The sequence below is a fragment of the Neopsephotus bourkii genome, unplaced genomic scaffold, assembly GCF_033783945.1.
Source record: "Neopsephotus bourkii isolate Nb327-2 ecotype Australia unplaced genomic scaffold, CSIRO-AGI_Nbou_v1 NB_936, whole genome shotgun sequence".
In the NCBI taxonomy this organism is placed as follows: Eukaryota; Metazoa; Chordata; class Aves; order Psittaciformes; family Psittacidae; genus Neopsephotus; species Neopsephotus bourkii.
Genome location: NW_026901430.1, coordinates 127,194 through 141,137, shown reverse-complemented (window position 1 = coordinate 141,137; position 13,944 = coordinate 127,194). Strand labels below are relative to the sequence as shown.

The 13,944-nt window shown below is 40.5% G+C and overlaps 1 protein-coding gene and 1 long non-coding RNA gene across 2 annotated transcripts in view; one reads left to right on the top strand and one right to left on the bottom strand.

Annotated features, from left to right (window-relative positions):
• Positions 1-9,748, bottom strand: part of MAMLD1 (mastermind like domain containing 1) — a 120,570-nt gene extending 110,822 nt beyond the window's left edge. Inside the window, exon 1 of the mRNA XM_061357975.1 lies at positions 9,671-9,748. Coding sequence (XP_061213959.1) covers positions 9,671-9,700 — 30 coding nt within the window. The 5' untranslated portion in view covers positions 9,701-9,748. The remainder of the gene's footprint in view (positions 1-9,670) is intronic.
• The window catches only part of LOC133214756 (uncharacterized), a 45,539-nt gene continuing 39,631 nt past the window's right edge, over positions 8,037-13,944 (top strand). The window contains exon 1 of the long non-coding RNA XR_009726222.1: positions 8,037-8,156. This is a non-coding gene — a long non-coding RNA (uncharacterized LOC133214756). The remainder of the gene's footprint in view (positions 8,157-13,944) is intronic.

The following is a 13,944-nucleotide window of genomic DNA, read 5'->3' as shown; positions in this document are numbered from 1 at the left end:
ATGTAATCTGTACACAGACTCTTGGCTGTAGTAATAGTTGCTGTGCTGATGAGCTAGCCTGCTCTTCATATGCGCTTTATAGCTTGGCACCATGGCTTGGCACCTAGTTGTATTTCAGTACTGTGTTCAGAAAGGAAATTAGACTGTACATAAAGATTCCAGAGCTACCCAAGGAATATTAGGGATCTTGTTGCAAGCAAGAACATAACTAAGAAATGAAATCATATAATTTTGGTGTGGATGTGACTGTGCTGATAAACATGAACTGAACTGCTGAAAGCAGACTGTGTCTACCAAAAACGTGAAATCCTGGTTCTACCAAAGTAAAACTTCAGAAGTGCCTAACACTAGAGAAAAAAAGTATATAAAAAAAAAAAGATCAGAGCTGACTGCTCATGCACTTAATAATAGGTAGCGTGACTTCTCTCCTGAAAACCCCTGCCTCTTGAGTATTTATAAAGCATTACATGGGGTCAGAAGTTATCTTGAATGGACTTCTTCCAAGTCTGCTGGATTTATGAGGAAAGCTTGCAAAAAAACTGTTATCAGTCTAGCAACTTTCTGAAATACTTTTCTGTGGCACAGGGGCTGCAGAACAATTACCTGAAGGACAAGATGCAGCGCTTCTTGAGGTGGGCGCATTATGTGTCTGTTCTCAAGAATAGAGTGTATTTGGAAGACAGAAGATAGAAATAACTTGACACAGTGTCAGGTGCTAAATAAAAGCCTTACAGTGATTAGGAAGAGTAGCCAAATAAACTTGCACAGAAATCTCAGTGTAGAAGGAAGTTAGCTGCAGAATCTGTAGGAGATACTTGGTGTGCCACCCATACATAAGCATCAGAGCAGTACACACAACAAAAGTAATCCATCATATATGCATTAATGTCAACAATGCCCATCTTTCTGACTTCAGAGCAGTAAACGCAAGATCAGGTTTTCAGTTGCAATCTGGTTCCCATGTGCCTTTACAGTAGGAAAAAGGGGCTCTGGCAGCTGGTGTAACCCAATGAACAGCAGTTTTACCTAGCTCTGCTTTGGACAGAGCAGACAGGTTTGGCTCTACCCCCTCCCTAAAGTTTTACTCATCATATTTCCCTGGTCAAATGAACCCTGCTAGCTACTGTTGACAGTAACCCTGCAGAGACTCCCAGCTTGGCTGGAGCTGCAGTGAACTTTCTGCTGCTCATTGCTGGGTGTGCCCTGTCCTGCTGGGGATAAAACAGAGCATTCAGCTGGTGCACACCACAAGGAATAAATAACACCAGGAAGGAACTCCAGGCCAGGAGAAGAGCAGTCAGTAACGGTGACGTCTGCAGCGTGCGTTTGACCCTGCTCTGTGCTGGCCCTGTGCCCAGCATCACTCACTGTGCACATTGTTAAGGCGTCAGCGGGAGCCTGGTTGCACAAGCAAGTGCTGCTCCTCACCTCTGCCATAGGGACACGCCAGTGGCTCCCTTGCCAGCTGGATGAGTGCTTGGTGGTGGAGCCACACAGGAGGAGCCCTGCCTGGGAAGCAGCCATGCCACCCTGGTGCAACATGGCTGCGGTGCCACTAGCTAATGCAGACCTGTGAAACCATTGGAGAGCCCTAAGGTACTTCATTTGATTCTTCTCTTTTTAAGAGGAAAAAAATCCCCAGGATTGTTTCACAAATCCAGGCTAACATGCCAGCACTGTACTCTGCATTTGCACCACTTGAGCAGGGCAATTCCCAGCATTGGCTGGGAAAGGGCAGGAGCGAGTGGATGCAAGCGCAGAAGAGTATTTACTACAGAGCCTGCCTGAATAAGTACCTTGTGGTATTGCCAGGAGTCCCAGTTGTTAGCATCACGTCTCACCTGAGACTGCTTCCTCCCCAGCCAGCTGGAGGAAGATGTGTGTACACAGGTTCTGATCACACTCGGGGAGCAGAGGACCATTACCTGCTGCCCAGATAATGCTCAGTGGCCAGGAGGTAACGGCTCCACTGCTGGCATGGGGACAGAGCGAGAGGAGGGGACCAAAGGGGAAAGGGTCCTGGTAACAGAAGTCTATGGTGGCTCTCACAGGTGAGCCCCACATGCATACGGCTCCACCTCTGCTTCCAGGTGTCACCCAAGGCAAGAGACAGCAAACACTGAGATCAGCTTACTGGCTTTGGGTGCTTTTGATAGTTCAAGCCTGCCTGCTCTCAGCCTGCCTGCACCCCGGCATGGGCACGGCCCTTGGGTTACTCGGATTGCTGGGTCAAAGCCCTACAGCAAAGGCACAGCACAGACACTGCTGGGGAAACCACCCCACTGAGGCACATCCCTTGTTTCTTTGAAGTCAAGTAGATTTCAAAATGACTCAACAAAAATTACAATTCACAGTAGTGAAAATGATGGTTTAAGGGAGACACTTTCAGGTAATCCAACCTGAGACCATAATGGTCTTCCCTGGGAAGAAAAACCCCTTAAATCACTGTGGAAGAATATGGATATATTAAAAACATTGCAGAAGTATCTTGCCAACCAAATTGAGGAAGGAATTGAGCACTAATACCTGGATTCAGGACCTGATTTCCTACTTGATAAATTCTAGATTTCATTATTTCCTTAAGTGCCTAACTCTGGTTCAACATTCTAGTTTGTACTCCACCCCCCTCAAACCAGATATGGTTTCACATCTTACTTGTATATGTACTTCCAGGCCTTAAAAAAATTTGGCACATGGTTTTCTATGACATAGTTCAAACCAGTGTTTTATATAATTGCTGTATTTCAAAGGCAGATGAAACTGAAAACTTGATAAGAAAATGAGAAATGGAGCATTTAACTTCAAAGAGAAATAAAACCTCACTTCCTACTTCTGTCCCACTGGTCTACATTGCAATTAAATTACTAGTTTCATACACAGTACTGTGATTTATCGTTAGTCAGAACGTAAAAGCTAGCTTGTACTTTAGTAGAAAAGGCTGCCCAGTTTGGAGAACTGTGATGCTCAGCTGTAAATGTATTTGACTCATAAATCCACTCAAGAAAAAGACATGAAGGGAACTTCAAGATGAAAATAAGCATTAAGAAATAGCAGGCTAAACCAGCTCAAGACTGAATACATTAACTGTAGATCTACATCATATTTCCAATTTTTGGCTAATTTCTTATAATGCTAAGCTGAAGGGTGAAAGTACCAGAGCAAAGTAAAGAAACAAGGTACCATTAGGGAAAAACACATCAGTAATCAGCAATATAGGAAATACTGTTAGGGTTAAATTGTTGTTATGAAGAGTCAACATCCTTTCACCCTCCCCTGCTTCAGGTTACCAAAAAACCTAACAAACCACCTCAAAACCCACTCAAACAACAAAAACAAACCAAACAAACAAAAACCACCACCCCCCCCCAAAAAAAAAAAAACCACAACAAAAACAACCCACCCCAGAAAAATCATTTTTTTGCTCCTGCTACTGGAGCCCCACCAGGAGCTAGAGGGAAGCAGGAGAGTAATGCATCTCCCCTGCTCAGAGCACATGGCAAAACTCCTCTAAACCAGAAAGGGCTCACCAGGTCCAGTACCCAGCCAGCAGGAATTAGACGAAGGAGCAAGGGGGAGCAGGAACCCAGCTGTGATGTGAATTCCTGAGCATCTTCAGTGCATGTTGCTTTTTATCCAGGGCTTGGGGCAACTCCACAGTTAAGACCTTAATGCACGTAATGTATACTTTGCACGAGAAACATTATTCATTAACAAATCTGATTAAACTGCTAATGCAGTGAGCAGTAGCACAAGTTCAGAAAGACAAATAGCCTCAGTGGTGCAATGTTTGTGAGAAACGTTACCCGTAAATGGATTTTAACTATTTAAATTGGCTTCTGTTCAGAAACTATGAAAAGACACAATAGGGCAGAGAACTTCGTTTAGCTTACTGTGCTTAATTGGGGGGGGGGACAGGGGACGGATACGCAACATACGAATCAAGACTTCAGAACAGCAATACACAAATCTGCAAAGACACCTGTACAGTAATTCCAGATTAAAAAAGAAAAAAAAAAGGCAAAAGAGACTACTTTTTTTATTTTTTTATGCCAGTAGCATTTTACTGATTATTAAAGATTTGTTGGTAACTAGTACTACTTAGCATGTATAGAACATTTAAAACTCATTCCATATAGACTAAGTCACATTCAAATCCTGGTTTCCACAAATGTACACAGTGGCTTTGCTGCTGTACAGGCAAGATTGTTATGCGTTCACCCCTTTATAAGCTCTGCGATATTTGAGGCTATTGAGGCAAGTTATTACAGGAGAATTTTAGCTTTTACCTTTTTACTAAAGGTATATTTTCACTATTTTGGCAGGACTAAGAAAAAGTTCCCACTGGCCACAACAGACATCTAATGGCTTTCCCTCCTTGCACATGCTACTTTTCCCATTTTTTCAGAAGCCTGCTATCAAATACTCATAAGCAAGTAACTCTGGTGCAAACAAACCAGCCTTCTCAAAGATAATAACTACTTCTGCTAGATTACAGCCCTGCTAAATATAGGTTCATTTTGAGCCCTTTGAGGCAAACCTACTTCTTTGCATTTAGACAACAAGCCCTTATCTCCCGCTCATCCATTCCGCAGCAAGGGAAGGTGTGGCAGCGGTGGTGGGGGCTGTCACAGGAAGATTGCTGGTGCTCCATCATGTGTCCTGCCTTTGATCCCTGTTGTGCAGCAGCAGGTGCACAGCACTGACCTGCTAAACTGGGCTATCCTAATATGGCCACAACATTGCAGTACTTGTCCCAGTGTATGACCGAGAGGTTCCTTTATGACTGAGTGTTCCAATTGCTTCAGTATATCAGCCCACTGAAATGCATATTCTTGTATAACCTGGAAAATGAATACTTCAACACACCCCACCCCAGGTGGGTTTTTTTGCTCTTCCCATTGAACTTTTCTTTCATTTGCTAAAGCTCAAGATGAGCCCCAAACCAAAAGTCCCGACATCAATTGGAGTTTTTACTAACTCTGAGCTACAAGATTTGGCCCATGATTCTAGAACTATTCTTGCAACCTAAGAAATACTGTCAATCAGATCTCCCAATAATAATGAGCTGCATAAAAACACTGTTTACAGTGGCCCCATGTAAACTTTCCAATCTATATTCGGCAACTTTTCCTCTTACAGAAGCCTATATCATACATTCAAATCTTGTTTGATGGCAGTCACAGAACCAAGCAGTTTAGAATTTCTGAAACACCTAGGGAGAGAGAAATCAAATGGTGCTCAAGCTAGTTAATTAAAACATTTCAGATTCTTTCACCTGTGGTATCAAGCTGTTTTGTTAAGCGAAGAATTGAGAGACTAACAGAGCAGGTGCTTCTGCAAGCACAGATTGCTACAGAAAAATCACTTTACAGAAGCCTATCAGAAGTAGTCTGACTACAGGATCTAATAGATAGGGCAGCGTATGCTCATTGCTTCTCATTACCTGATTGTGAAATCTTTAGTTAAGATGAGCTTTCATTGAAGTCAACAGGGATTTTCCCAGAGTAAGACTGCAGGATTGGGACCACACTGTGCCATTATGGTAGATATCACAAAAACCAGGCCACTTATATTATGGTTTTCAATGGCAGTATCTGATCAGAAGCCAAGCAAATTTAATAGAATACCTCCTATTGATTTCATCGCAGACCAGATTAGGAGAAGAGTCGCCACATGGCTGGCTCAAGTTGAAATAGTAGTATGAAGCCTCCTTGAAGTTGTTTAACAGGTTGTGTGTATATATATCCCTACAATTCCCCCCCCTCAAAAAAAAAAAAAAAAAAGGAAAAAAGTATTTAAGGAATATCAAATAATAACATGGAAAGGAAAAATTAAACCGAACCTGCAATCAGCTAGAATAATGTGAATGACTCCCGTTTGGTATTTCAGGACATCATTTATTTATTTTTAGTGGAAAAGAATGTTAAAAAGGTCAGAAGCAAACGTCTGCACACAACTGCACATCTGAGAAGCACCAATGAAGTCAGTGATGTTCAATCCATTTGTGCAGAAAGTCCAGACTAAGGCCAGTATATACAATACCAACTGTCCAAGACCTGTTCTTTCTTCTAGACGGCCTCTTAAGCTTTGGCTATGGAGAACCCCCTGAAATTATTGTCAATGTATATGAGCCAGAGTATTTGCCTCAGTCAGCAATTTCCAGGACAGAAGCCTTGATCTGTATGATCCTTGGGGCAGAAGGTGTAATTTATCTGTATTTATATGGTGTATATATACAAGGATGCCCCAGTCCTACCTATCATTATAACAGCATAAAAACCAAGTGACACATAAATTCTCTCAAGGCTACTGAGCAGATTACTTAAGTAAATCACACATTCTTCCTTTCCAGACAAAGTAAGAGGAGAGAAACTGGAGAACATTTTAAAGGACTTTTCAGAAAACATTTACTTTGAGAAAGCAAATGTTTGGGAAGGTTTCTTCCTACTGTGTTCTTAAAGTGCAATTCCACTTTCCTACTCACCCTAATAAAAATGATAGCCAAGATAAAAAAGCATTTTACTGCATTGAACCTTGGTTTCTCAGTCAACTAACCTCCTGCTGGAGGTTCATCTTTACTAGCATAGATGTGCTACCTCTTTCCCATTGCTGCAGCTTCGTGTTTGTAGTTGTTTTTCATGCTGCCCCAGAAGATTCTAGTTTTACATGGGCAGAAGAGAGACAGATACTAAGAAAGGAGTGGCAGAAAGATGGATGTGTGGGAAAGAAGCTTCTTTTCCAGCTTACCTGTTTGTAACTGTAAATGCAACCACATTTAGTGCATCTAATCTCAACTGAGCTGCTTGATCTACATGTATGAAACAAATACAGATTTTAGGTAAAATTTACAAGAGTTGCCTTGTAATGCAGAGGATATTTTTCTTAAAAATAACATGAAAAGATAATGCTACCTCGACACATATTCTGTGTTTGCAAATGTGCTATTGTTTGATAGATGTTAACTTCCCAGGCTCCGTTGTATGCATTACTGCCAGTTGCCATCTCTCTAAAATGAGCAGACCACTCAAGATGTGGCTTTACAGATGAACTTCTTTATTTTTCAAAGGCAATCTGTCCTTCTATTTCCCCCTCCCCCCTCTCAGATGTTGTTTTGGAGATGAAAAGAGACTTCCTTAGAAATTGTTTCCTTTCCATCTCAGTTCCTTTCTAATTGGAGATAGCTCAGTTGGAGGATACTTCAGGAAGGATATAAAACTAGAGTCAGAAACTTGAGATTCCCCACGCCTTCATTTCCTCACTTACCAACCACTGCAACACTGAACCATCTTCTAGGCTTAGCTCATTATATGAAAGTATTGGTCATTATATGGAAGTATTGTTATGAAAAGTTATATTACTCTGGTATCATTGTCATTTTAAGACAACTCTTGGTGCAAGATTTTCTTGCACAGCCCTTCTAGATGGATTTTCCTCAGGCAGTAAACCTAGACTTTTTGCACCAAAACATCCAAAGCACCATCTCCTAAGAAAGGACCAAAACAACTAGATAGATGAGAAGCAATAGTAGATTCAAGCCTCTGTGCACATATAAGTGGGACAAAGAGCCACATGAGTAAGGATTACACATTCATGCATAATAATATGTTCACCCAGCGATTACTGTGGAGAAAGCACTGCCCATCGAGATCTGCATTAGCTACTGTGCATGCACACAAAGCATTTACACTCTGCCTTATTGATGAACAGGAATGGAGCAACCTTTCTTTAAGGAAAAAAAAATAATCACTGCAGAATACAAAAAAGCATATGCCGAGGTATGATTGACAGCCGCCATAATGGACTGTCATGTCAAAAGAACTGCCTTGCTAATTCTCTTACATAATGAGCTAGATGCTAGGCTCGCCTTGCAAGTTTGATTGTGCACCCTTCCATCAATCTTCCCGACATCTTGGCATCTAAAATACAGCAAAACCACTTAAGAAGGGCTCTTTAAACAGGCAAGAGGAGGGATGTCTCAGTCTATTAAATGTGATGTGGAGGTTGCTATGGTAAAATTTGAGCATGTGAACATTGCAGTGCAGAATTCCACACTGGTGGCTAGAACCGAGGCTAGCCATGCCTCCAGGTTCTGTATGCGTACTTGGACTGCATTACTTAAGGAACAGAAGGAATATGGTTCTGGTGCCACTTTCATGGTAGGAAAAAAAAAAAAGTTCATTTGTCTAATCCTTTTGTGTGTGTGTGTGTATGTGGGTGTGCAGATCCCTAGGGTGTTGATGAGGAGTATCCAAAATGGACTGTATGCTGTCTCTGCAGCTTTCAAATATGGGGCTCCATCTCCCAGACTCCTTCAGTAACTAAGACGGGAAATATATATGCATTTCTCTTTCTCTTCCTCTCCCCCCCCCTCCCCTTTCATCTGGTTGTCACAGTTATATGATGCTGCCAGTTGCAATCACAGCTCAATAGTGTTAGTAGGCAACTCTGGTAGCTTCATTTATTGAATTGAGAATTGCCATATAGGTGTTGATTATCTGCCCTAGAGTTCTGATGATTTTAGCTATAACTATTGGCATTTCCTTCATTACCAGCTCTCTGACTTCCCACTTTGTTTGCTAAATTTATAATCCACAGAGCCCTTTCAGCTGTGAATGCTCCCTCCCAGGCAATTGTAGATTAATTGCCAGCTCCACCCTAGGGCCCTGTAGTGGAGGGGGATTGAAGTGCACATCAGAGAGTAAAGTTTAGTGTATAAACATTTATGAGGATTTACTGTTCTCTGGGTTATTTCATGTTTTCCTTTTAGGAGAAGTTCCATGGGAAAGCTGCTGGGTTCCCCAGCTCCACAGTGACATTTCTTAGATGTATTTTGTTCCTCTTTTATTGTTACTGCTCATTTATAGAGCTGTTGAATGGTTAGGGTTGTAAAGGACCTTAAAGGTGATCACAAAGACACCAAAATGGGTAATGTACTACAACCTAACTCATATCTCAACTGTAACGGAGCACCTCATACATACAGAAGCCACCACCCTTATACCTGCTATTTTATCCAGGGACTTTTTGAGCTGTTTATTGAGGGATATTATTGTTTCTCCTTGTTCCATTTCTCTATTTCTTTCTATTTCTCCCTGCTCTTACATACCAGTTTTAAGAATCATTTAGTCCACACTCCCTACATCTGCCTTTTCCCGTTGGTCAAGAGACAACATTCCACTCCACAAAGAATCAGTTTTTGCATGCATGATTCCATTGTTCTCACTTTGCAAAATCAAACTGTTTGTCAGACAGGTCCTGGTCTGAGTGAACACAAAAGCTGATCTGACTCTTCAGTATGATCCTCACAAGTAGTTATTTTCAGCCTCTCCTATGTTTCCCTCTTTCTTGCACTAGGTTGGTTTTAACTTCCAGAGATTTTGAGCAACACCAGAACCTTCCCTATATTTTTAAGCATGTTTAGCAGGACTCAACTTCCTGCAACTTGGAAACATTTTCCTAAGGTACCCCAACAGCTCCAAAACACCCCCCCCCCATGCATTGCAGCTCTAGTAATAACAGCACCAACTCTAGCAATAACTCATACAGCCAACCTCCATGCTAGTCACAGTCAAATGCCAGCTACAGAGAAACAACTTGATACCCAAAGCATTACTTCCCTTCTCAAACAACTTGCAGTACAGTATTTCTTTTACTGGAGTTTCTTACTCACCTTGTGCTCCCCATCTCTCTTCTTTGCCATTCCAAACTCCTCCAATACTCTGGATTGCTTCTAGACCCCAAGCTCTTCCTCTTATCTAGCCTTTCCCTCACCTTTGCACACCAGCAGCCTCTTTCCCACACACTACCTAATAAGCCTCAAAAGCTGTGCTTCCCTGCAGGGTCCTCCCTAATTTGCCACAGCTGTTGTTAAACTGAAGCCTTGAATGCTCAACTGGTCGACGTCCACCAATGTATTTAAAAGGCTGCATCTTGTAAGTTTGTTGGGGTAGGGGTGAGTTTTGAAGGTATGAACAGATATGGGGATGTTATTAAATCTATTATCATAAAGCTTTGTTAGCAGTCCATTGTTTCCTTAACATCTCTGATAAACTTTTTTCCAGTATCTCTATATAGATTTTTCAAAGCTGTATGTCTGTTTTGGTCACGCACTTCAGTTCACTTATGAACACATTCACATTATCAGCAAATCATCATCTTCTTTGGTAATAACCTCATCCTCTGGGATCCTTAGTCCTGCTCCAGACAATCTTGTATACAACAGAAGTTTTGCCCACCCTGCAGATATCAGGTCAATATAGGTGAGATATTTGCATAGGCACTGGGAGTGGGTGAAGAGAGTATTTATGTAATGAAAGCATGTGTCAAGGACTCTGTTCAGCTCCTGATTCTATCTATCACAGGCTTTCCTGGTGATCTTGGACACCTTGCTTTATTCCTATATGACTTAACTTCTTAGCTGTAAAATAATGAGGATAATAATCTGTTTGGAATGACCGGTGCTCATGAAGTTGTGGGGAAAGAGCTATAGACAGGTAAGTAGGTAGAAAGATAAAAAGATCTTTTACTCTCATAGGTTGGAGTGGGGTTTTTTTGACCTACTCCTCTTCAGAGTACTCAAAAGTGGAGAAAGGATTATCTTTCTCAGTGAGCCAGATGGACTCAGTGAGAGCATTTACCTGGTTTTTAGAGTATCTCTCATTTCCATTGTCATTCAGGAAATTTTTTACTTTCTCCCCCTGTCTTGTGTATCTGCTCTGCTCCTAGCTCTGTTATGCTGAGTTCAAAAGCATTTCCGCTCTCAATATTCAGACGGTTTTGTGTTTCAGAACTCCAGACATCAGCAGTATATGCCTTGTACATGACATTTAATATATTTTTACATGCACGTTTGCTCTGTGAGGCCTTTAACATTGCTTCTAGTAATAACAATCTCTTAAGAGAAAAAAGACTTTCATGGCTATCTTGTTTTGTATTAGGATGTAAAACCACCTCTCTACTTTCTTGCATTCTGTGGTTTCTTCTATGACAGTACAGATTAATGGATGTGTTTTTTATTTCTTGGAAAGATCTAATCATAGCATGGGAAGAGACAAGAAGCCAGTGAGAATCCTCTGATCAGTCAACTCTCCCTAGATCAAATGCTCTGTTGGGGAACATCTGCCTTAAAGATACGAGGTGTTCATAAAAAAATACCAATAATAAAGTTCTTATATGTCAAATATTTGCAGGCATGTTTAAAAGTTTGTAACAATCATTCTTTGTAAAGTAACTAGGTTATAAGTTTAAGCTGAAACCAACATTCATAAGCCAAAGCTAGTTTGCATCTGCTTCTGTGGTTGGTATGACAGGATGGTTCAAGTAGAGGCATGAGCACATTATAACATTTGATATTTTTAATCAAATCCCATTTTAAGGTGTGATGTGTTTTACTCTGCTAAAGGTCATTTTAGTTACAGTAGCATTAAGGGTTTTCAATAAAACATTTTAAATGCCAGTTATATAACTGCTTTTAACATTTAACAGCCACATTGGTTACATGACCTGAGACAAAGAATATTTTCTCAGCACTTTGATATGCTATGGCTAAATTATCCTTATGGGAACGTTCAGTTTCATAATGGCCTCAGGTCATCCCATACTATGTGGCATAGGATTTTTTTTTTTTCACCAAAACAATAATTGCTAACGAAGCCAATGGTGGTGGAAGTTCAATGACATGGCAGAGGATAGAGGCTGTAGTCAATAATAGCAGCAGACTCTGGCCAGTAGAAGTTCATCAGCACTGTTCAAGGACAAGGAGATGCAGAAGTAAGGAATGAATGCACACTGGTCTGTGTCAGTGCTGCACCATGTGTTAAAGAAAAATAACTCAGGTAAACAGAAGTTCTTTCCTCCCCTGCATCTCCAAAGCACTGCATCATTAAAATATGATCTATAATAGGACATAAGATATATAGAATATAATATAGTATATATAGGATATAGTTTCAGGACATCATACCCAGGTGTATGAGGGCACATATAGAGTTATACAACTCAATACCTATCCTTTAACTGTGGGACAAGGGGATGCTGTGAGATGAACAAGCTCTATTTGATGTACAAGGGACTCATGGCAGAGCTCACTACTGAGGATGGACAGCTATTTCCTGTTAGGTTCTCTATAGAAAAATACCACTGGAGCAGCATCTTCAGCTATGGCATCTCTCCTGCCAGCACTCCCAGGCTATGGACCTCATTCCTAGACCAGCAACCTTTTTGACTCCGAAATGAGACTCCATGTTGCAGATCATCATGAGCCAGTCAAAAGGACCCACTTTTTTCTGCTTCTCTTGTATTTTTCTTACCTCTACCTTCAGATTTTGGGTTCTTGTGGTTAAAGCCACCTCTTCGTGTGTGATCCTGAACTGTGTAGCACAGCTGGGGTTGGAGGAGGTTCTAGCCATACTTGTAGGCTTCTGCTTCCTCACATCAAAGTAAGAAGTTCTTGTCTGGCAAATCATTGCCAAAAACCAAAAAATATCTTTAAAAAGCAAGCTTTCTTAAGCCTCCTTTCTTTAAAATAGAAAATCTTTGTTTCAGAAATGAAATAAAAATGGTCTATCATGTGTTTTCTCCTGCTTCGAGCAGGGGTTACTAGATGTCCAGCCTAGATTATTCTAAGAAAATGTATATATTTCTTGAAAAGTGATATAAGCAAAAGACATAGTGACAATCCCTTTTCACAGCTCATAGGCATCATGTCTTTCTCAGTGACTACAGTTTGTAATGAAACTAAGAAGTTGCTGTGTTTCAGAATAATATCTTCCACAGCCAATTTTATCATGAGCCAATGAAATAAATGTTTCCAAAGTGAAGAGCTGGCATCTCTTTTCATTAAAGGTTCCCTTTTAGAACACTATTTCCAAACAATATTACAGTGGCTCCATTCACATAGCTATAGTTAAGACTCTGTCAGTACTTCTCTTATAAACCTTGTTTTTCAAGGGCTTATAACTACAGCTAAGCCATAATTAGCTCGGATATGAGTTACAGCACAAGAGTTTAGTCTGTCTGTGAGAACATTTTTGCTAATATTAATAAAATCAGTTTTAAATCATAGAAGAGTAAAACATAGTACTGTATATGCATAAAAAGAATTCTTTAACGTTAAACAGCTATGATTTATAAAAGGGAATTTTGACAAGTGATTAGAATATAACATGATCTCAATTTCTTTTCATCCTTTTAAAAGAAAAAGAGAAAAAAAATCACTATAGAAACAGTTTGAGAAACATATAGAAATTCAAAATTAGAGTGTACAGCTTCTTCATTTATGCTGTTATGAAGAACAGACACAATGATCTCATTAAAAGGCACAGAATCAACCAAATCTCATATTCTGTGGCTTTTTTCAGTTCTTACTTTGGTCTTGCTGCCATGTAAGCATAGTTTTCAGTATCTGGTATCATTCTGTTTGAGCATTTTATGACAATACCAATTTGCACCCTGCCTGTGGTTTTACGGTCACTTCAGTCTCAGCTATTAGCCCATCTTTCTGCACTCCCTGTTTCCATTGCCATTCTTAATTACAATGCAACTCAAACACGTCCTGTTTCCAGTCATTCCAGTCATACTAAACTACTCCACTGTGAGCCCAACTCACCCTTTTGGCATGAGTCAGCTCTCATTTCTATTCATGGAGCTTTCCTGACTGCATCAGGATTTCATGTCAAGGAGAGCTGTATTTAGTTCACTCACTGTGTATCTTAATGGCAACATCTGGATATCCCAAAAGAGCTAATGAAGTCCCATTAAATGAGGCCAAGTAATTGATGTCTTTATGCAGGAACTAATTTGTTCATAAAAACTTGCCCTTTGTGTCATAAATTGTTCTGGAAAAATACATACAATGACAAAATAGAAAAGAAATGCCAACGTTGGGTACTCAAAATGTCTTTTTCTAGTAGGTATAAACTGTAACAAAAGAAATAAGTATGACAA